At 37.5% G+C, this 24,357-nt stretch overlaps 1 protein-coding gene across 1 annotated transcript in view; it reads right to left on the reverse strand.

Annotated features, from left to right (window-relative positions):
• Positions 1–4,420: 4,420 nt before the first annotated feature.
• The window catches only part of LOC114276766 (uridine nucleosidase 1), a 31,858-nt gene continuing 11,921 nt past the window's right edge, over positions 4,421–24,357 (reverse strand). The window contains 9 exon segments of the mRNA XM_082891798.1: positions 4,421–4,762; positions 5,000–5,132; positions 5,245–5,352; positions 5,456–5,552; positions 14,021–14,125; positions 14,222–14,404; positions 14,498–14,514; positions 14,517–14,556; positions 14,682–14,797. Of these exon segments, the coding sequence (XP_082747924.1) occupies positions 4,654–4,762; positions 5,000–5,132; positions 5,245–5,352; positions 5,456–5,552; positions 14,021–14,125; positions 14,222–14,404; positions 14,498–14,514; positions 14,517–14,556; positions 14,682–14,797 (908 nt within the window). The 3' untranslated portion in view covers positions 4,421–4,653.

Genomic DNA, 24,357 nt, shown 5'->3' on the forward strand with positions numbered 1-24,357 from the left:
TAATGATAATAAACAGACATTGGTGGACATCTATCTATATCTATACTATATATTAAGTGAACGAGGGTTTTTAACCCCCAAGACTTGTGGAAACTCCAATGTGTAAATCCTAATTTTCAAATTTTTTGTTTTTAAAAAAAAAAAATTTAACCTCAGCATTTATTAATTGGAAAATGTCTCGTAGCTCAAATTTTGTGGCTCAAAAGTGGCTGTTGTTTTGGCCATTTTTATGTTGTTCTGTACTCAAAACGACGTCGTTTTGGCCATTTGAGCCACTTTTGAGCCACAAAATTTGAGCTGCGTAGCATTGTCGTTATTAATTTCTCTCAACTCACAAGATTTTTTGACTTCTCTCATAATTACTGCAGTACATTTTCCAAAATAAATAATTTGTATATTAAAAACAATTAAAAACAAATATAAATATCTATATCTATATCTATCTATTTATTTATATCTATCTCTAACCCACAAGTTTTGTGAGAGTTCCAATATTTTAACCTTAATTTCTTAATTTTTTTGATTTTTTTTGAAAAAAAAACTTAGCACTTATTAAATTCTTCCAAATCTTTTTAACTTCTCTAATATACACATTTTTTTAACTTTTCACATACTTATTGCAAACAGTGAGTCTCCTTTTATTTTCTCCTTCTTGACTTCTCACTTCTACACTTTCAACTTTAGTGACCACGTATGCAAACAGTAAGTCTTCTTTTTGTTTTCTCCTTCTTGACTTTTCCTTTTGTTTACTGTTTTACTATTGTTGTTAGATAACGCATAAAAATATTTGTGATTTATCTAACAAATAAAAAATTATAATTTGATTTTTTAATATGATTGAAGTTAGATAAATATAAATCCTCACAAAGAGAAAAATGTGATTATAATTAGTTGAATGATTCTTTTTTTTTTAATGTAATTGTAGTTAGTTTAATAGTTCTTTTTTTTCATTTATTTATTTTATTATGGGAAAAATGTGATGTGATTGTAGTTTGTTCAATGACTCTTTTTTTTAATAGGATTGTTGTAGTTAATTCAATGGTTTTTTTTAATGTTATTTAATCTTTTTATTTACTATTTTATTTTATTTTTAATATGATTGAAATTAAATAAACATAAACACTCACAAAGAAAAAAAAGTGATTGTAATGTGATGTGATTGTAGTTTGTTCAATGGCTCTCTTTTTTAATATGATTGTTGTAGTTAGTCAATGGTTTTGTTTTTTTAATGTTATTTAATCTTTTTATTTACTATTTTAATTTTATTTTTAATATGATTGAAGTTAGATAAACATAAACACTCACAAATAAAAAAATATTATTGTAGTTAATTCAATGATTTTTTTTTTTAAATGTGATTGTAGTTAGTCAATGGTTCTTTTTTTCATTTATTTATTTTTTTTATTATGGAAAAAATATGATGTGATTGTAGTTTGTTCAATGGTTCTTTTTTTTAATGTGATTTAATCTTTTATTTACTGTTTTAATAGTTTTTCTTACAATTATTTATGAAAAAATATGATAGTAGTTAGATAGCATAAAAATATTTGTGATTTGATTTATTTATTTTTTGATTTGATTTTTAAAGTATCAATTATTGATAATGATTAGATTGTATTTCAAAAAAAAAAAATGGTAATTGATTTTTTTAACTTACTATGTTTTTTGAAAAAAAATTATTGTGTTTTTTTAACTATCAATTCACTTAATTTGTGATTTGATTTTTAACTCACTGTGTTTTTTGAAAAACAAAATGGATTATACTCATTAGAGTCACATAATATACCAATTATTGATGATGATTAAATTGTATTTTGACAAAAAAAAATTGTAATGGATCTTTTTAACTCACTATGTTTTTTAAAAAATAAATTATTGTATTTTTTAATTATCAATTGACTTAATTTGTGATTATTTTTTTAATTATTGATGATGATTAGATAGCATTAAAAAAATTGTGATTTGTATGATTGAAGTTATCTCCTTTTGTTTATAATTTTATTTTTTAATATGATTGAAGTTAGATAAACATAAACACTCACAAAAATAAAAATGTGATTTTAGTTTGTTCAATAGTTCTAAATAATCTTTTTTATTTACTATTTTAATGGTTATTATTTTTCAATTATATTTTTTTATTATGAGAAAAATGTCATTGTAGTTAGATAGTATTAAAAAATTGTGATTTGTATGATTGAAGTTATCTCCTTTTGTTTATAATTTGATTTTTTTAATATGATTGAAGTTAACTCACAAAAAGAAAAATGCGATTGTAGTTTGTTCAATGGCTCTAAATAATCCCAATCTAAATTTTCTAAATTTTTGATTAAAAAAAAAAACTCAATATTTATTGATTTGGTCAAAATCCCTTGATCAACATTTATTAACTTTTTTCAATCCACATGTCTTTTCACATGCCTGCATTTATTGATTTGGTCAAAATCCTTTAATCAGCATTTAGAATCCCCTCATACAAATAATTATAGATATAATCTGTGTATAGTTTCTGCAGTACCATTTTCAAATTCTCTCATACACTATGATTAGTGATATGATTGTTAAATTATTTTTATAAAAAATCTTAAAAAAACATAATTTATATATTAAAAAAAATCTAAAACAAATATACATATCTATAATTATTTCGTGCGTAGCACGGGTGATAGGCTAGTTATATATTAAGCAAAATGGAGTTTTTAATTCCAAGACCTGTGAGAGTTTCAATATCTCAATATGAATTTTCTAAATTTTTTATTTAAAAAAAAAAACTCAGCATTTATTGATTTGGTCAAAATTCCCTTATCGGCATTTATTAACTTTTTTCCATCCACATGTCTTTCTACATGCCTGCATTTATTGATTTGGTCAAAATCCCCTTATCAACATTTAAAATCCCCTCATACAAATAATTATAGATACAATCCGTATATAGTTACTGCAGTATACTTTTCAACTTCTTCCATACACTATGGTTAGTGATAAGATTGTTAAATTATTTTTATAAAAAATCTTAAAAAATATAATTTATATATTAAAAAAAATCTAAAACAAATATAAATATCTATAATTATCTCGTGCATAGCATGAATGATATTCTAGTTATAGTGTATTTAAAAGAGGCTCAATGCCATGAACATGTAAAAACAAAACTGATACAAACCCGTAACTCCCACCACCTCCACATACACGTGGGGGTCGACGAGAGGAGGGTAAAAAAAAAAAAAAAATTTGAATCAATCAGCATTCAAAGGGAGTGGTAGAGGTCTCACTCATTTTTTATGTAAAAATCGTTAACATTTAATCAACAAATGGACAAAATGGTTGACTGCTCATCTCAAGATGATGGTAAGGAAAATGACCTTCCGTTTCTAACAAGTATAATACTTAAGGAAGACGTCTAAGGAGCTGTTATTCCTCTACTAATAATTTTGATTTTGATGAAAATGCAAACTTATCCAAGAAGAAGGAAACGGAAAATAAAAAGCTCAACAAACTACCAAGGTCAAAGACTGAAGCACCTACCACAACCGAAAGTAACATGGTGCGTCGAGTTAATTTAGGAGAAAAGAAGGGGAGAAGTATGCTGGGTGAAAGAAGGGAAGGGAAAGGAAAGGAAGGGAAGAAAGGGAAATAAAAGCCAAAGTTGAGGTTAGGTGCAAATCTCCGTCAAGATGACTTCAAACATATATCGGTCTTGTTTGACCTAATTTATTAGAGTTGCTTATAATTTATTATATATATATATATATATATATGTGTGTGTAGAATTTTTTTGTATAGCATCTAATTATTATTTATGACGCAGAAATGGATTAAATAAGCTAGGAAAAAAAAAGTTGATTATCCAGAAGTTAGAAAAATGTGTGTTTATCTTGTTTTTTGCTGTTATCAACATTTAGCTTCAGAAAAATTACACCAAACAAGACCATAATCACCTCCTTTTTGGTTAGGGAGATGAAGGGAACTTGAGCAGAGACCAACTTGCTAGTAGCATATATAATTGCACTTTTCAGGTCATAATTTTAAGATTAATATCAACTACACCTTCAATATGTAGACTAGTGTAGTCTAAATTAATAAACAAAATTATGATGGCTCAGGGTTTCAAAGGCGAAACAAACTAATATGTAACAGTAAAATGTAACTATATCCAAATTTGCATAATACAAAACAATAAAATCAACATAGTATGCAACAAATCAGAATTTGGAAGACTAAACAGTACAAAAACAATGAAACAGAGATGTACACAAAACTAATACAAGAGATAATGCAACAAAGGAACTATTTGACCGATGAATGCAAACAAAACATAAATTAAAGCATGCAAAATATAGATTAAAAGAAAACAAAGCCATGTATAAAGAAACAACACACAACTTCAAAAGTTTACAAAACAGTGCGTACTCATGAAGTTATATGTTCGTAAAATGTTTACTTTGATTGATATAAATTAAGTAAATGCGTTTATATATTTCATATATTACAGCAAACTTTCAGCTATGGGAGACCGGCAAACTAGAACTCAACCCCCAAAATTTGGTTTGTCACTAACAGTGCAAGGGATCTCAAGTAGAAAATGAAGACAACCCAACATTTATTTTCAAAGTATTTGACATCTTCAGTGGGTGTCGAGCACAACTTCAAAAGATTTCATGGTTCCATCAACAGTTTCTTAATATAATCAAGAACTTCGTCCACATTAACCGTCCACGCCACTGAAACAGGGGCATATCCTGACCATGGGTTGCTTGAATCCCATCTGTATCAGATTATTAAGATAAATTTAGAAACAATAATGAAAAAGACCAAAATACACCCCCAAAAATGCATTTTATTTGAAATGGGCACGGAATCCTCTTTCCCCTAATCCCTATCACTCTATCCCAATGCACTCTCAACCCGATCATTTCTTGAAATTCCCACAAAACATAAATGACATTAGGACATAGAGGCATAGGGGTTTGGGAACAGAGTATCCTTGGTCTTTTAAACGTACGTTTGTTCATGGTCCAGGAGTGTGTGCCCCATATATATCCCCTCTGTTCCAACTCGCACAACCCCCTTCTTGTATGTAAAGAGGTCGGGTCGAACTAGTGCCACAAAACTGACTGGGTCATGGAGGAAAATCCCTACATTTTTAACTTCAATTTGTTATTTTGATTAATGTTTATAACTGACTACGTTGATTAACAATCAAAACAGCACAACTTTAATATTGTCCAATTTATGAACAGAAGTTACCATAGACTCCAAGAGACTCAACATGCCAATCTCTGTAACATTTGCACATAGTGCTTAACAATTGAGCATGTCTTCCCTCAGACTGCCTCAATTCGTCAAGGTCAGCATCTGAAACCGCAAGATATCTTTGATTTAGGGGAGAAATAGATTCGTTAAAGCATGATACAAAACAAAAACTCTAACAAAGAAAACTAAAAAGGCGAAGCAGGACCTGTCATTATGACTTGTCTTGTAATGTTTATGCCAGTAATAACAATATTTGCCCCAGATGTAAACACAATATCAGCTGCTTCTGGGTCCCCGTAAATCTGCAACTCAGAAAAGGCAAGTGGTGTAATTTGACAGAATGAGAACTTAAACTAGTTTCCATATGGTCAGTCCAAGCTGAGAGGGATCAAAGGACTGACAAGCATCTCAAATGTGCCTAAGTCCTAAGACTTCATCTTTAGCAAGCCTCGCCAACCTGACATCCCTTGTAGTTAGGAATCATTACATGGACACTTCTGTGTGTATGAAGTACATTTGTCGGACACTGACACTCATGGGTAAGGATATGAGGTGTGTCTGGCATGTTTAGTTAAACATTCACCTAACAGATATATTTAGTAATTCACATTTATTGTGAAACAAAGTATAAAGTGCCCATATTATGCATGAATGCTATAAATGCACCTTGTAAACACCATTTACTCAAGAAAATAAAACAAGTATATAGAGAAATAGAAATATGTTGTCATGTCCCCATATCCTTCGACATATCCGCATGGCAAGCAACAACTACACCATAGTCCATGTAACATAGCAACAGAACTCATACTTCACATGTCTGGACTGCACGAGCTACTACTACTCCAAGGAGTATACAATGCCACTCAAGTGCCTAAGCCAGTAGGCAAGGTTCAGGCATGCCAAAGTGTTCAATGTTCATCACAAGACTCTGGGGGGTCTTGTGACTTAGAGGCTAAAGATGGACGTTCTGCCTTAGCACTATGCACTCACGAGCAAAGCTGACTTAGGCATTCTGTCGAGAGAGAGAGAGACCGCATCACAAAAAACTATGTATGGGACCTCGGTAATTGAGATTTGGACAAATCCTAATAATTAAATATATTTCTACCAAATAATAGCACTCGAAAATAAAAAAAGGCAAATTACCTACAATTCATTTTTTAAAAGTGTGTATTTTATTTAATCCCAAAATTTTTAGATAAACAAAAAATCCTGTGCCCATTATTTTCTGCTCTTTCTATGCACCTTACTTCTTCTCTTTATATCTATTTCTCTTAAATCCGGTGACGACCACACCTTCCTTTTGTTCTTTTTCTTTCTAATCTAAAGTCACTAGCGACCACTATTGCTTGGGGTTCACCGTCAACCACCGAGCACCGACTCCATGCTTCATGCTTACCGATGGACAATAAGATAAGTTTCCGACGAAGAAGATGAGTAGATTTACGTTAGATCCAGCTAGATTTAAACCAAAAATAATTTCCGTAGTACAGTGAAATTATTTAAAATAATTTAAATAAATATATTATTTATACTTCATAGCTAAAGAATCCAATAATATCTTCACAGCTAAAGAAGCAAAATCATCAATGGTGACTGGAACAAAGGCTTCTGTCTCTACTATACAAGAGCTTAAATTACAACCCATAATACGGTAACAAATAAAATTACTCGAAAATGCAAACGCTAATCCCTAGACATCCGAGCCGTCCTTGCTGGTAGGGCAAGAAGGTCTTCTTCTTCATCTCCTCCGCTTGTGCTCTATTCGCAGTGTAATGCAACTCGTGAGCCGACAGCGAAACCCTACGCTTTCCGACGCCGTTCACTAGTTTTCCGAAGATCTATTTTTTTGCGTTTCCTTGCGATTCTTTTCCTTCTCGTCCCTTGAAGATGATGAGCAAGTGAACGTGATCGATGACCAGAACTTCTTTTTGTTATCTCTACCTTCGGTTTTGTTTCTGTACAATAGATCCATGAACCATTTCCACTTCTTCAAGGTCCTTCCAGACGATGAAGACCTTGAAAACGAAGCAGAGCCTGACGGTGTTGTCTCGATCAACAGAGTTTCAGCTTCTTTGTTCTTAGAATCTTCCAACTCCAGAATGCGATGATGATGATGATGATGATGATGATGAGAGCCCTCATTTTCTTCGTGTTCTTGGCATTGGAATTGTGTTGCTCGTAGTGGTGACATCGTCCTGATCTAACCGTTCAAGAACAACTCGTTGACCGAACTCATCGATCTATTACCTACTGAACCGTTCGGTAAGAACCCAGAAGAAAATTTGAACTCAAACGAGCTAGACTCAGTTGACAAGAAAGAATCAGACCTAGGAGCGGTGGATAACACGTAGTGCATAGGACTTGTAGGAGCACTGGAGAAGTAGCCGACAGCAGGGCAGCCACGACCGGGGCTTGAAGGTGCGGAGACGTAGGGAGTGGAACATATGTTGTTGCTTTCTTCCCTAAGACAATGGCTTTCGTAAGCATCGTTGGTGTCGCCATTGTTGGAGGAGTGAAGGTCGACGTTTGGTTCGCCATTGTTAGGGTTTGAAAAGAGCACTATTGTTGTGAGTTCGAGAGCAGACATGATAGAAGACCCCCACAACAACAATCCCCATAGAGACATGTCAGTGATGAGTGATAGGAGGAAAAAAAAAAACAAAAAACAACCAATTCCAATCCATTGGGGTGGTGGGGTTTTTCCGTTTGAGAGAGAGAGTTTTGGGGTGGGCTTAGGGACTGAAACGAGTCTAAATGGTTTATTGTACACGCAATAATTAGACAGAGAGCTCTGTGAATGAGGAGAGAATGCATACATGGTTATGCGCTGTGCTTCCAATAAATATTAGAATTCAATTTTTTAATAATTAATTTTTTATTTTTTATATATTCTTATTTGGAAAAATTATTCAAAAATTCCATTTCAGAAAATGTTGCTTCATTTATTTTTGGATGTTTTCTTCTAAACCAACTATTCAAAAATTCCATTCCATTTCAGAAAATTATTTATGGTACATTGTTGTGGTTTAATTTGGGAGTTTTGAAGTTTACTTTTTTACCTTTGGGTGTGATTTTAGTTTTAATTTTTTATTGATGTTGTGGTGAGTTGGTTATGGTATAGTGTTATTTTCAATTTTTTGTGGGGATTGTGTGAAGTGATTTAGGGGATGTTACCCATTTGGTGTGGGTTTCTAATACAAGTCAACATAGAATATGGTCGGGTTTGGTATTGATATGTTACTATTTTATTTTATGTATATATATATCTATACTATATATTAAGCAAAATGGGGGTTTTTAACCCCAAATCCTGTGGGAGCTTCAATATCCTAATCTGAATTTTCTAAATTTCTTATTAAAAAAAAACTCAGCATTTATTGATTTCGTCAAAATTCCCTTATCAGCATTTATTAACTTTTTTCAATCCACATGTCTTTCCACATGCCTGTATTTATTGATTTGGTCAAACTCCCCTAATCAGCATTTAAAATCCCCTCATACAAATAATTATAGATACAATCCGTGTATAGTTACTACAGTACCTTTTTCAAGACTTTTTAAGGAATTTTTTTTATGATTGTTCTTATACATTAAAGGGTTATTTTGAGAGTAAAGCTTGGGGGTTGGGAAAAGTTAATAAATATTAGGTTTTTTTTTTTTTTAAATAAAAAATTCAAAAAATTTAAATTGGGATATTGGAATTCCCACAAGACTTGGGGATTGAAAGCCCCCTTTTCCTTAATATATATATATATATATATATATACATACATACATACAATAAAATAGTAACATATCAATACCAAACCCGACCATATTATATGTTGACCTACATTACAAACCCACACCAAATGGGTAACATCACTAATCCTCTAAATCACTCCACACAATCCCCCACAAAAAATTAAAAATAACACTATACCATAACCAACTCACCACAACACCAATAAAAAATTAAAACCAAAATCACACCCAAAAGTAAAAAAGTAAACTCCAAAACTCCCAAATTAAACCAAAACAACATACCATCAATAATTTTCTGAAATGGAATGGAATTTTTGAATAATTGGTTTTGAAGAAAACATCCAAAACTAAATGAAGCAACATTTTCTGAAATAAAATTTTTGAATAATTTTTCCAAATAAGAACATATAAAAAATAAAAATTAATTTAAAAAAATTAAATTCCAATATTTATTGGAAGCACAACGCATAACCATGTATGCATTCTCTCATTCACAGAGCTCTCTGTCTAATTATTGCGTGTACAATAAACCAGTCAGACTCGTTTTAGTCTCTAAGCCCACCCCAAAACTCTCTCAAGCGGAAAAACCTCACCACCCCAATGTCTTGGAATTGGTTGTTTTTTGTTTTTTTTTTTTCCTCCTGTCACTCATCATTGACATGTCTCTGTAGGGATTGTTGTTGTGGGGGTCCTCTATCATTTCTGCTCTCGAACTCACAGCAATGGTGCTCTTTTCAAACCCTAACAATGGCGAACCAAACGTCGACCGTCACTCCTCCAACAATGGCGACACCAACGATGCTCACGAAAGCCACCGTCTCAGCAAAGAAATCAAAAGCACATGTTCCACTCCCTACGTCTCCGCAACTTCAAGCCCCGGCCGTGGCTGCCCCACCATCAACTATTTCTCCAGTGCTCCTGCAAGTCCTATGCACTACGTGTTATCCCCCGCTCCTAGGTCAGATTCTTTCTTGTCAACTGAGTCTGGCTCGTTCGAGTTCGAATTTTCTTTTGGGTTCTCACCGAACGATTCAGTAGGTAATGGATCGATGAGTTCGGCCGACGAGTTGTTCTTGAACAGTCAGATCCGTTCAAACCGGTAATCCGGACCGAACCAAACCGAATCATACGGTTTGGTTCAGTTCTATTAAGAATTGGTTCGGTTTCGGATTAAGAAATATGAGAACTATAAAAACGGTTCGGTTAATGAATTTTTTGAAAAAATCGCAGTTCGAACCGAACCGAACTTAACCGAATTTTAAAAGATATATATATATATATATATAATATCAAGTTTTATTTTTATTAATTGATTTTTTTATAATTTTAATGATATTAGGATGGTATAGATATGTAATATTGAGTAATACCTTAATATTATTAGTTTTTATCATGAGTTAAATGTAATTAGTTTGAGTAATTATTTTGTTAATATTAACAATTTATTCTTGTAAATAGAAATTTTTGGAACCGTAAACCAAACCGAAACCAAACCGTTTTTTTGGATTGGTTCTGATCCGGTTTTACAAGTGTAATGGTCTGGTCTAGTTCTCAAAATTACAGAACCGTTAGGATCGGTTCGGTTCTTGAATTTTTTCATAACCGAACCAATCCGAACCATGTACTCCCCTAAAATAAGGTAGGGGTAAATAGTAACCCTCTAATTCAATCGTAAAATTGGATACAATCTTCTCCTACCATTTCTTCGAATCCTACCATCCCGTTGGAAAGAATTGTATTTGATTTTGTAAAATTCTACCCAAATAAAAGAACTAATGATAGTTGATTTTGTTCTAAAATAATATTTGTTATAAATCTATTGCGATCGCCCTCATTTGTATTTTGGTTATGATTAAAGTAATTTTTTGATTGCAAGTCTAATTAGTGTTAGTTATGATTTAATGTGGCTATATCAATTGCTTAAATTTATTTTATTAGATATAATGGATGAAACCGGTATGTGCATGTACATTTTTCGGAGGTAAATAAAAGGGACTGGATTGTCTCCAGTCCTCTATTGGATTAGACCGTCTAGTCTGGTCTAGTGGGCCCTTTTTTTTGCCCAATTTTGATAATCTGAACCGTTCACATTTTAGAATTCATCAAGCACAAAAATGGTAAAATAAAATAAAATAAAATAAAAAATAATAAAAACTAAGAAATTGAAGAAAAGAGACAGATATAGAGAGAGGCTTGCACTACGAAAACTATTTTTGGTTTAAATCTAGCTGGATCTAACGTAAATCTGCTCATCTTCTTCGTCGGAAACTTATCTTATTCGCCATCGGTGAGCATAAAGCATGGAGTCGGTGCTCGGTGGTTGACGGTGAACCCCAAGCAATGGTGGTCGCTAGTGACTTTAGATTAGAAAGAAAAAGAACAAAAGGAAGGTGTGGTCGTCACCGGATTTCAGAGAAATAGATATAAAGAGAAGAAGTAAGGTGCAGAGAAAGAGCAGAAAATAATGGGCACAGGATTTTTCGTTTATCTAAAAATTTTGGGATTAAATAAAATACACACTTTTAAAAAATGACTGGTAGGTAATTTGCCCTTTTTTATTTTTGAGTGCTGTTATTAGCACTTACAAAAAAAAGAGTTGGGCTGGTAGCATCTCAATGTTTATATTTGGTTTCTTGATCTCCATTGGGTGAGTTTTGGAAACTTTGTTTTGCAATCAAACACGTGACGGTAGACTAGCTTACCCCGTATGAAATTTGATATTGACTCACAACTTTTTTTCATATGATAGGATGTTCTACTGCTTTTCAGCCCTCTGATACTTCCAGTTGGATTGGATTTGGACGGTGGAAAGAGTTGCTTTAATTTCTTTGGTGGCAACAATTGTAGAGTCACTCCCAATTACAGAGGTGGTGGATGATAACATATCGGTTCCTTTGGCGAGCATGGTAACAGCATTTTTGATTTTTGGCTATTAGCAAGTCTAGACTGGTCTTGTCATGTATTTAATTATTTTTCTTAATGTGTAAATAATCATCGGGAGAGGGCCACCTGCTGTCATGTATTTAATTAGTTTTCTTGTAACCGTGGCAAAGTCATTGTTCACCTAGGGACCACACTTTAATTTTTTATTTTTTTATGTCAATTCTCCATGTTTGGTTCCATAAAATTGAGTTCATTTTTCAAAAAATTAAATTTTTTATTTTTCGTATTTTTTTTAGTGAATTTTTAAAAATATTTTACATAAATTTTATATTTTAGATACACTTAATCTAAATACACTTAAAATGGAAAAATCATTACATACCTTTGAGATATCAGGTAGTCATGCTTCCTCACCAATTATGCATTATGTCTCTTCTTGTTTTTTAATCACTCAAAACAAAATCATAATACACCACTTTCTTCACCAATCATAGTACTAGGGAGCACAACGTGGCCATATTTTCGGACTACTGAATAATCACTATGATAGTTCGGGAGTATGATCACATGGTGCTTCATAATAGTATGATTAGTGGAGAATGAGGGTATTATGATTTTGTATTGGGTGATTAAAGAATATGAGAGGGTACAATGAGTAATGAGTGAGAAAGTATGATCAAGTGGTATTTCAAGATTATTTAATAATTTTCGCAACAGCAAACAAGGTTACTTCCTTAATATCAAAATGGTGGAATCGAGGTGTTTGGTCTATTAATTATATATGTAGTACCATTGTATACAACGAGATTGCATGTCTAAATCCTATGAAATAGAGATTGATATCCTTTGATTGTGTTAACAACTAATTATTATTGATGTATACCTAATGGTGTAAGTAGTTTTGTTTAGTCGGATTTAGGCTTCATTTGGGAATAAGTTCTGTTAGTAATTTTTTTATTTTTTAACTAAAATATGATATTAAAAAATTAGCATGTTTGAGATGATTTTTTTATTTTTTTACAAAAAGATGTGTAAAAAAAAGAGAAATAAATCTTTAACTTTTTGCTATAGATTATTGACTTTTTGATTTTTTTGGTAAATTTTTTACTTTTAAACTAAAAAGTGAAATTGCCAAATGAGGCTTTAATGGAAAAATTATCACTGAATGAAACTTTTCAGTTTTGTTAACACCATTTACTCAAGAAAATAAAACAAGTACATAGAGAAATAGAAATATGTTGTCATGTCCCCATATCCTTCGACATAATAATTAGATGAGGACACGAAGACACATATCCGCATGGCAAGCAACAACTACACCATAGTCCATGTAACATAGCAACAGAACTCATACTTCACATGTCTGAACTGCACGAGCTACTACTCCAAGGAGTATACAATGCCCGCTCAAGTGCCTAAGCCAGTAGGCAAGGTTCAGGCATGCCAAAGTATTCAATGTTCATCACAAGACTCTGGGGGGTCTAGTGACTTAGAGGCTAAAGATGGGCGTTCTGCCTTAGCACTATGCACTCACGAGCAAAGCTGACTTAGGCATTCTGTCGAGAGAGAGAGACCACATCACAAAAAACTATGTATGGGACCTCGGTAATTGAGATTTGGACAAATCCTAATAATTAAATATTTCTACCAAATCCTAACAGAATTCTAGGAAATCTTGATAGTTAATTATGGTCACATGCCTAACCTTCTATAAATAGAAGTACATTTTGCAACATAAGCTTCCCGTGCGTCACTCTCTCTCTCTCTCTCTCTCTCTCTCTCTCAAATGGATGGACGACCATGTCTCTTCCCCAGATGTCCTCTAAGTCCTTGGTGTCTGATGTGTTTTGCCACTCTCTAATGAACCTTTGACCTCTAGTCAGCCTCTTCACTTTTGTTTTGACTAGCAGCCAACTGATTTATTTACAACAGATGGAGGGGGTTCTTTATGCTTGTCATTTAAGAAAATTTGATCTTTGGGCAGTTCTGATATGGAAAATTTGGAATCACAAAAATCAGGTGCATCACCCGTGACCAAATGCAAGACCCAAAGATGATTTTTTATCGGCAACTGATTATTTACAAGAGTAAGTGAGTGGAGATCAGACCAAATTCTTAATTCCAGCTGAGCACTTACATTTGCTTCAGCAGCAGGATTGACATTTCCCAATGCAAAGAAAGATCCGCCAAGGATGACCACTCTTTTAACCTTGCTTGCAAAGGATGAGTCCTTTTTGACAGCCTGATCAAAACAAAATGCATCTTTAAGATTGATAAAACTTGGAAATAAATGTGATATGCACCACAGTGAACGGAAGGGAAGGATACTAAAACTTACCAAAGCCAAATTTGTCAATGGTCCAAGTGCCAGTATAGATACTTGGCCAGGATATTCAGAAACCATATCCACCAAAAATTCTGATGCAGTCTTCTCAATTTTCTTGGATTTTGGAGGAGGTAAATTTGTGTTCCCTAATCCATCTGAACCGTGAATGAAGTATGCAACATCTGGTGTTCCACCCTGTTCCAAAATACATTAAATGCACATGTAGCCTTTGTTTTGATATAGTGCAACTGTGCAGAAAATTATAGATAAACTCATAAAAGAAGTTACCTTTAGAGGCTCAGGGTACCCTCTGCCACAGGAACATCAGGATATCCTGCAATCTCACCCTATCGATTTGCACATCAAAAATAATCATGAAAATGTTCCAAAAACATCAAAGACCACAAATTATGGAAAAAAATGTATTTACTGTATAGGAAATTATAATTAGAATCGACTAATTAATACATACAAGGATCAAAGCATTGCGAGTGGCATCTTCTGTAGTAACATTACCGAATATTGTTGTTAAACCTAAGACCTCCAGCTGTGGAGTTTGGAATGCCATGAAGATCGCGACGCTATCATCTGTGTAGATCAATGAAGATTCCATTCACATCTCACACATGACAATTAAGTAATTTTTTCCCCTTCTTTTTGTCACTATGAAATAGGAATCTTATTACATTATGAAAGAGAGAATGTGAGCACTACTAAGGATAATGGCACAGCAAGAAATGCTATATAAACAAACAAACAAAATTTACAAACTGATGTGAGATTTTATTATATGCCTTCTCTTCAAAACATAAATTGATGTGAAACATAATTACAATAATGCTATACAAACATAAAATATATATGGTAATTGGATAGAGAACAATATGATTGAATTTGAATCTATGATTTTAAGATAGAGAATCCAAACACATGGTGTTTATTTTCAAGACTGTCACAACCATGTAATTGTGATAAATTTTGTATAAAAGTAAGTAAGATGCCACCTCAATTTGTTGTCAAGAAGAGTCACACATTTATTTATAAAAAACTTGTTCAGAGAAAAGAAAAACAAGATTACCTTGACTATACGTCACTCCATTTTTTTTCTTTTTTTTTCAATCAATAGAAGATTATTCACAATTTTGTAGAGAATTATATCAAATTGGGCAATCAACTATGTAAGAATGTCTAACAACATATATCTGTAACACATCCACAAGCTCAACACCAACAATCATTACAACACTACAACAAAGAACCCCATAATAGGAACTAAATAAACAATTAAAGAAAAACACCCTAATAGTGAAAAAATAATCAATCTTCACTTTTGGCAATGATTAACCCTATCAGTAGTGGCCAACTGAGCTCGAAGTGGAGTTAGGCCATCTCCAACGCTTCACCAGATCTATCATCAAATTCAAATTTGGTGAAAAAGTACCTCTTTTTATGCTCCAATGGTTTCACCAAACATGTATCAAATTGAGAAAATAGCAAATGTTTCATCAAACTGAGGATCTAGGAACCTTTCACCATTTTACTGTATATGACCGTTGAGGATGGCACCCACCGGATGTCCGGCCAGATGTCCCCCCGGTCATCCTCTTCCTTGAACAATTCATTGAATTTCCAAGCTTATTTGAAGACAAATCAAGACACTCAAGCTCAGACAAATTCCCAAAAGCAGGTGGGATTGATCCATGTAAGTTATTATATGAAAGGTCAAGCTATTTCAATGCTTTGAGCTTAGAAATGATAGTGACATTATGTAGACACCCCATTTTTGACCGCCCTTAAGACTTGGGCGTTACTGATGGTTTACTTGGTGGAGACAGGTGTGCAGGGGAAATGTTCAGTTTCTTCGGCAAGGAGAGAGGCAAATCCTTCAAAACACTTGGTTTAGGAGTTTGGAGTTGAAGAAGAGAGGAAAGGAGAGGAGAAAACTAATTTGGGAGAAGTTCGGCATGAATCCGGGTAGAAGCGAGTCGAGCAGCCCTCGCTGAATCGGGCTTATCTGTCTGTACACTTGGAGTTTAGCTATGGGGCCACCACCATCGGAAAGCTTACTTCCGAGGCTTCATTTTGCACTCAAGAATCTCCTAGAGCCAAGTCCGGGTGGGGGAGATATGATCAGTTGAAGTCGGGCATCATCCCGGTTGGATCGAATCTGCGCGGCTTCACGGAAAAGGGCATAACTTTTTGCACAGAACGAATTTTAATGCAAGGTTTGCGCCATTGGAAAACTAACTTCCGGGGCTTCAATCTGGACATCCACCGGCACTTTTTTGACCTCACCGGCCACCCATCGGCACTCTGTTTGTGCCGGCCGGCAATTTATTGTGCCGACCGGCAGGTTAAAGTAGCCGACCGGCCTTTTTTGCTAGCCGACGACCTTCCGGAGCATTCTGCAGATTGAGTGGATTCCAGCTGTGCCAGCTGGAGGGCACAGACTGGATCCTCCATACACGTGTATGGAGGATCTTGGCTCTTGGTTTTGAAGCTTCTAAGAGAAGTCTTACTCCCTTGGCTCTATAAAGAAAGCCCTCTTCTTCCTTATACTAGGTGAGAAGAAAAAGAAACCAGCTGAGGCACCATATAGATACAAGCCTATATCTATACATTCACCCCCCCCTCTTCAAAGCTAAAAAGTCCATGATCCTTGGCTATTTACACACCAACTCATAGCACAAGGCTTCCATCATCCATTCCAGAAGCTTGAGGCTGATTTTCAGAGCTAGGAGTGCTGCAACTCAAGCCAAGAGGCTGTCAAGACTTGGTCTACAAGGGTGAGCTCCTTTTCTTCCCTTTTCTAGCCTATTCTTGCATCATATCTAAGCCATAGTTTCTTGTATATTTGAGCTCCGGCCAAAACTGAAAGTAGCCTTTTTTTGAGCTGTATTTCATCTTTCATTAAGGGTCCTACCCTATTTGAGACCTCCATTTTGCACTTGCCTCTTTACACCTTTGTATGCCATCATTTTTGCATAGTATTTTTGGCCCATGTGTAATCTGTTTTGGAGCATGTTATAAACTGTGAATAGGCTTATTTTGAGCCCTTCTTCAACATTGAAGAAGGGCTCATCCTTGTTTGGGATCTCCATGTACCACTTGCCATTGTAGCCCTCTTTGGCCCCCTTTTTTGCATAATTTATTAGCCTGTTTTTCTTCTGTTTTTGTGGCTTGGTCCGAACTTAAAGTGGCCATATTTTGACCCCCTTGTCATGTTTCATTAAGGGTCTTTGGCTATTTGATGAATATTTTGTGTACTTCATGTTATAGCCCTCTTGTGGCCTTAATCTTGCATAAATTGTTTGCCATGCTTGTATCTGTTTTCGAGCCTTGTCATCTACTGAAAAACATCATATTTTTGGTCCCTCTTCAATGTTGTAGAAGGGAATTTTTCAGTTTGGGCATTGCATATGCCACTTGCCTCTTTGGCCACCTTTTGGTCCGTTTTCTTGCATGTTTTGTTAGCCTACCATGCTTTTGTTTTTGAGGTTTTTACAGTTCTGTGAAAGTGCTTATTTTTGGTCCCTCTTCAATGTTGTTGAAGGGTCCTAACCCATTTGGGGTTTGCAGCTGTGAGTTGCTTCATAATCTCATGTTTAGGGCCATTTTCGCATACTAATTTTGCCCCGTCTTTGCTTGCTGTTTGGCCATGTTTTGTACTAGAAAAATGCTAATTTTGAGGCTGCCTTGCTTCTGTCTTCATGCTCCATGTCCATATTGTGCATGCTTTGTATAGCTGTAGGCCATTGTGTATGCCTAATTTTGCATTTCGGGTCGCATGTCATGCATCGGGTGCCATTTTGCCATGATTCGGGGCTGTTTCGGGTCATGTTTAGCTTCTGAAATTTGCATGCTAGCATATCATCTTGCCATGTCTTGTTAGAGTGGCATTCCGTGCCGTAGGTTCGGTCCTCGGTTTGCGTGCACGCGTGCACGTACTTCGAGAGTCCTATTTTCATCCGCCGGCATCCTATGTGAGTGTGGCTGAGGCTCACTCATGTTGGTATAAGCCCATATCATGTTTTCATGTCATTTACATTGCGCATGCCATTGCCTCGGTTTGCGTGCCCGTGTGCACGCATTTCGAGGCACTTCATTTTCATCCATCGGCCTCTCATGTGAGTGTGGCTGAGGCTCTCTCATGTTAGTATAAGTCCATGTTGCATTCTATATGCCGTTTTAGCCATTGCATTGCATATGCCATTGCCTCGGTTTGCGTGCCCGTGCGCACGCATTTCGAGGCACTTCACCTTCTTCCATTGGCCACTGTTTTGGGCCTAACTAGAGCTGCCTAATTCATGTATAAGTCCATCTTTCCATCTATTTGCATTGCCATATGTATGCTTGTATGCTTGCATAAGTGCCTTGCCATGCCATGTTGCATTCTTAGCTTGTATGCCTAAGTTGCATTGCATCTTGCATGCATTCCTTGTCCCTTGACTTGGGTGATAGGGATTGGGAGTTTTGTTTGATTGGTTTGCATACATTTGAAATCAAAGTTGCATACTTGGTTCTTTGGGCCATCATGCATGGAAATGCGTGATTGGTGGTCCGGGAACCGAGGCACATGTCCCTTTGAGTCGTTACAATGATAAGGGATATGGTCGATGCATACATGCCTTGAATTGCGCTGCCATGCCTCGTTTTGCCCTCTGTTGCTGTGAATTGCAGGTCCAGCAGACTTTCTTTGCCGACCGGCAGTGTAAGGTGCCGGCCGGCAACCTTTTCTCTGCCGGCAGATTCAATTTTGTGCCGATGGACATATACCAGTGCCGGTGGTGATTCCACTCAGCCGGTGGTACTCCCCAGTGCCTAGGGATGCAACCCTGAGATTTTGACAGTCTCCAGAGGAGTGAAAGAAGGAAAACAGAGGCAGCTTGCGCATGGCGGCGCGCTTCCCGAGGCGTTTTCCTGTTTCAATTAATTTATTTAATTTGTTAATTAAATTAGTTAATTTGTAATATTAATTAGCTTGCGTAGTTAATTAATTTGTAATATTTATTCGGTCCCTCCGAGCGAGGGCAAGTCTGTAATAAGTGTGGGTGCGTGTGTGTATGTCTTCCAACCCCCACTTCTTTCTCCCTTTTATTTACCTGCTTATGATGGTAGATTAGGGCATATTTATTTTAGCATACCTTATGCTATGCATGCGTGCATTCATGCATTTGTTGACATGCATTAGGCTCGGTACATCACGCTAACTGCATTCGTACTTCAATTCAAAAATTGACTATGTGATAGTTGATCGCATTTCATATGCCATGTTTAGGGCTAGCCGAGCCTGCCTAGATCGCATTTTGCATGTGATGCATTAGCCACTTTTAACATGAACTAGGACATGCATGTTTGCTAACTAGTTTACTGTTTTGGCACGGAGCACGAGGTAAGCTTTTATGCTTTAGCATATCGCATGCGTGTGAGTGTTGCCATGACAGTATGATTACCATGAGGCTAGCTGCTTATGTGATATAACTGCTTGAATGCCTGTGGGTGGAGGTCAAATTGCTTAAATTGGGATAATGCGTTAAAACTGCGATTTTTTAAGCCCACTAGATAGTGGCAAAACCATCTTTTCCAAAAGCCCACTTGAAGGTGGCAAAACCTTCATTTTAGCCTACTTACGAGTAGCAAACCATTTTCAAAACGAACATGAAATGTTTTGTTCCAATTTGGGTGATTTGGTCTATACTTGTTTGCTGCGCGCATAACATAGTAATTCTAGGCTAACAATTGGTTTAAGAACACATAAAGTTTTCAAAAACGGATATCACGGTTAGTAGAGGCCGGTCTTCGGACCGGGCGAAAGGGGGTGCTCATAGCTGACCTTCCCCGATCGTACCCAAGCTCCCGAGCCGAGACAACTCCGGTGATGACGGACATGTGGCCTTCGGCACCGAGTCAGGGTTTCCTAAATTCTCCCATAAAAAAAATATTTAGGTGGCGACTCTGTATCTGGCAAAGCAGTCCATGTTTGGCACTACTTTTTCAAAAATCTGTTTCTCAAAACGATTTGCCTGATTTGGACTCTTTGGTTCAGATTTAGAACCGTGACACAAATCGAGTCCGAACTGTAGCATGAGGCCCACACGGGCGCTGTTACAGTTTCTGGCGACTCTGCTGGGGATTTTAGAGAGCTTGACTTGAACTCGTGATATCCTGTTTTGATCTCATTTATGTGTTTCTTTGCATTGCATGTGCATTGGTGCGCCTAGGAACACAGTGTTTGCCATCTGCCATTCCTGAACGGTTTGCCGGAGGCTTGTCTTGTCAAGACATGTCCATAAGGCTGACCGGCTATGGGCTCTGACAGCATGGGAACACAAACCCCGGTTTTACCGGGGCACCCTTTTTGACCATTCGACCTAGTGCATATTCGGAATCCATAGTGACCATTCCAAGCTAGGACAGGTTGCTTACCCGATTATAGGTTGTTTGAAACCACTGCGTGCGTAGTGAAACCCTAGCTCCTGACAAAATAGGACAGGGAAACCCTACCCCAACATAGGGGTGTTTTGGCTCTTTTTACTTGCTATGTGCTTTTAGAGTGTATCTCTATAGGAATGCATATTTCAGTTTGCAAGTTTGGGCATCAGGCCCGTGGGCATTAGTATTTGGGGAATCAGTTTTACCTGAGGGTATCAATTTTGGGACAGATATTTGGGGGAACAGTGATCAGTGTTGAGCACAGTCATTCCACTATGATCATATCCGAGCTGAGATGCTGTCTGTTTTCTCTTTTGCAAGGTAGTCCTGGAACTATAGCTTCAGAAGGCTCCGATATCCCCCGGGTACATTGGACAAGTGCTGATAGACTTTGTTAGGTCAGAAATTCAATTCAAGGGCAACCAGTGTTCTTTTGCCGAGGCAAGGCAAAGAAGGGCCAAACAGGGCTCATTGGTTCATCTGATCCGACAGTCACCAGCCACATCACCTTTGTTCGGACTCAGCAGACCATGATGGCACAGGGTTCAGAAGAATTTGTGGCCGTGATAGCAGCGTTAAATCAGGGAACTGCCATGCAGGCTGAGACCAGTATTGAAATGCAACGTCCATCTGGGGCATCTGCCTCACATCCAGCTTTGGGACCCCAGCCAAACTTTGACCCACTTCCGCCAGTTGAAGATTTGCAGTGTCCGAATCCTCGAGAAAGGTTGACTCAAGCTCAGGTGCTCAGACCCCTGGTACAGCCTAATGAGAGGCTTTATTCCCTTGATGTTGATGAGTTCAAACCGACTGCAGTGAAAATTGCAAACCTTGAGAAGCAATTCAAAAAGGCACAGGGCCTTAACTCCATTCCTGGCATTGAGGATGGGCACACCGAGGCTTCCATCCGGCTCCCAGACAGATTCAAAATGCCATATATCGACCGTTTCGACGGGTCTGGAGATCCAATGGTGCATATCCGACTTTTCTTAGATATCCTGAAGCCGATGGGTCTGACTAAGCCACAGAAACTCTCTTTGTATGGAAGAACCCTGTCGGGTGTGGCAGCCACTTGGTATACCAAATTGGAGGATACAGTGAAGCAAAACTGGGAAGAACTGGCTGAGGCCTTTGTCGATCAGTATTCCTACAATACCCAAGTTGAAATGACCATCCAAGAGCTTGAAGCAACTCGCCAAAACCCAACAGAGCCTTTTGTGGAATTCATTGCAAGGTGGAGAGCAAAGGCAGCACAAATGACAGATCGTCGCCCTTCTGAGAAGGATCAAGTGCAGATGATGGTCCGAAACCTCGAGCATGATATGTTGCAAAAGTTGATAGTCGCTCCACTATTCACTTTCAAAAGTTTGCATGAACTGGGGGTTCAAGTCGAGAATGCGTTCAACAGCGGGATCATTCCCAGGACAAGGGAACTGACAAGGAAGGTGATTTCAAGGAGTACCAACGCTGGTAGTAGTGCTATTCCCAAACCCACCGAAATCAATACCGTCGCCACAGCCGACCCTTTTGCCAAACCGAGCCTACAAACAACTGGCCCAGCCCGAACTCATGGTAGAACTTTCACCCCCCTCTATATGAGCCTGACTAGCACACTAAAAGCCTTGATGGAAAAAGGGCATCTCAAACCCCTCGATCCTCAACCTCTTCCCAACCCACTCCCAGCCAGACATAACCCCGCCAAGTACTGTGTGTACCATCAGCAGCGCGGTCATGGCACCGACCGTTGCTACCGCCTTCGTCATGAGGTCCAGAATCTCATCGACAACCGGACGATAGCTCCACCTTCAGACCCTAACGACCAAACATCTCCCGCCTACCTCAATCACATCCACATACTGCTGTCCACCTTTGACCCCAGCATATACATCACCCCGGCCCATCTACCCAAGCCTGAGGTGTTTATCCCGGAAAGCATGAACTTATGCATGATGGGTGCATCTGAACCCCAATTATCTCAAACCCATGAACCCACTACTTCTGAGCTGATGAAAATGATCGAAGATCTTCAGAGAACTGTGGCAGATCTGGCCTTTGGAATTTTGGCCCCGTCATCAACCGCATCACATACCAGGGAGTTCATGTCAAAAGGCTCCTCAGGACGGGCTGCATTGGGAGAAGGCCAATCTTTTAGCAAAGTGGAGGCAAGTGGTAAGAACAAGGTAGGGGCAGGCATTGGTCCCCATGAACACCTTCGGTGGGATATTGAGGCTTTGAAAGCTGAGGGACTAAACAAAGAGCAAGTCCTCGCAATTGTTACAAAAACTGTGGATGACACTTTTGCCATTCAGAATGAGAGCAGTCTGAATCAAGGGGCAAGCCGGGAGAAGGGCCTTTGTACTAGGAATGTTCCCTTCAACCCTAATCCCATGCTCGGAAACGATCAGCAAACCCAGTCAACGCCTGCCAATCCCTTTGCTGGTGCGCCCAGTAAAAATCCACAAACCTCAAAATATCCACCTCGAGGCCAGAGGGTGTTCGCACCACTGTACATGTCTCTATCAGCGGCCTTTAGGATCTTGATTAGAGAGGGAAATTTGAAACCCTTAGAGCCGCGACCACTGCCAGATAGACTTCCTTCCTCCCATGATCCGACCAGGTACTGTGCCTTTCATCAGCAAGTCGGCCATGTCACTGATGGTTGTTTCCGTCTTCGCCACGAAATACAAGATCTGATTGACAATAAGGTCATCATCGCACCAACTCAACAAAGTCTATCGTCATTGGATCAGTGAACCTGGGGGATAATGCGGTGCGATCGGGGGATGAACCACCTGCGGGCGGCGTTCAGTTTACTTCAGATGTGGCGTTTGACACGCACAGTTTTGAGCAATGTGCGAACACTAGCTTTGGTACTTTCTGACTTGGGTATTGGGTCAGTCTTGTTGTGTTGTTTTGAGTTTGTTTTGAGTCAGTCTTTTTGTTTCAGGTCTGTCTTGTTGTATCGAGTCACTCCTGTTTTGTTAAGAGTCGGGTGATTCCGGGGGTGTTACCTCGGACATCACTATCTTGTTTTGCGTTTGTCTTTTTGCCTTATTTTGAGTCTGTTTCTGCCTTGGAGCCAGTTATGCCAACAGATTTGAATGAAACAGCAGCAATTTTCATACTCTTGTGTTTGTTTCTGCCGTGTGCCAGTTGTGCCAGAAGTTTGAATGACATGACAGTGCTCTTCGCCTGCCTTTTCTGTGCCTTTGAAGTCATTGTAATGACCTAAGTTTTCCAAAACTTTTTTCGAAACATTGTGATAAAAACAAAGAGGAAAAAAATTCCTTGGGTTTTGCAAAATTTAATCAATTGAGAGAAAGAGAGGCATGCAAAGCCCTTAATGATCGAGATCATGCTTGTTAATGTGAGTACTGAGAAGGATCCTCACTTGATCCAGATTGGTCCCACACTGTCTTCAGCACGAGCGATCCGTCGCTTTCTTAAAAACTTTCAAAAACAAAATGTTTTGCGCGGTCCTGCGAAGACCTGTGTGGAATCGCTCTTGAGATTGTGCAGCCTAGGATCGCCCTCAGCCTCGAAACTCAACCCCTTCGCTCCCAAACCTTGAACTTGAATTCAGAAGGTTCAACGGCCAACTACGATGTGAGGCCTGTGTGGCCAGATTTGAAGCAGCCCTCGAACAAGAGGCCAGGAAAGTCAGATCAAAAAGATCAGAAGATCAGAATGAGCTTGCAAAGCTGGAACGGAAGTAC

This window comes from Camellia sinensis, chromosome 10 (assembly GCF_055761805.1).
Source record: "Camellia sinensis isolate YWXY chromosome 10, ASM5576180v1, whole genome shotgun sequence".
Classification (NCBI taxonomy): domain Eukaryota; kingdom Viridiplantae; phylum Streptophyta; class Magnoliopsida; order Ericales; family Theaceae; genus Camellia; species Camellia sinensis.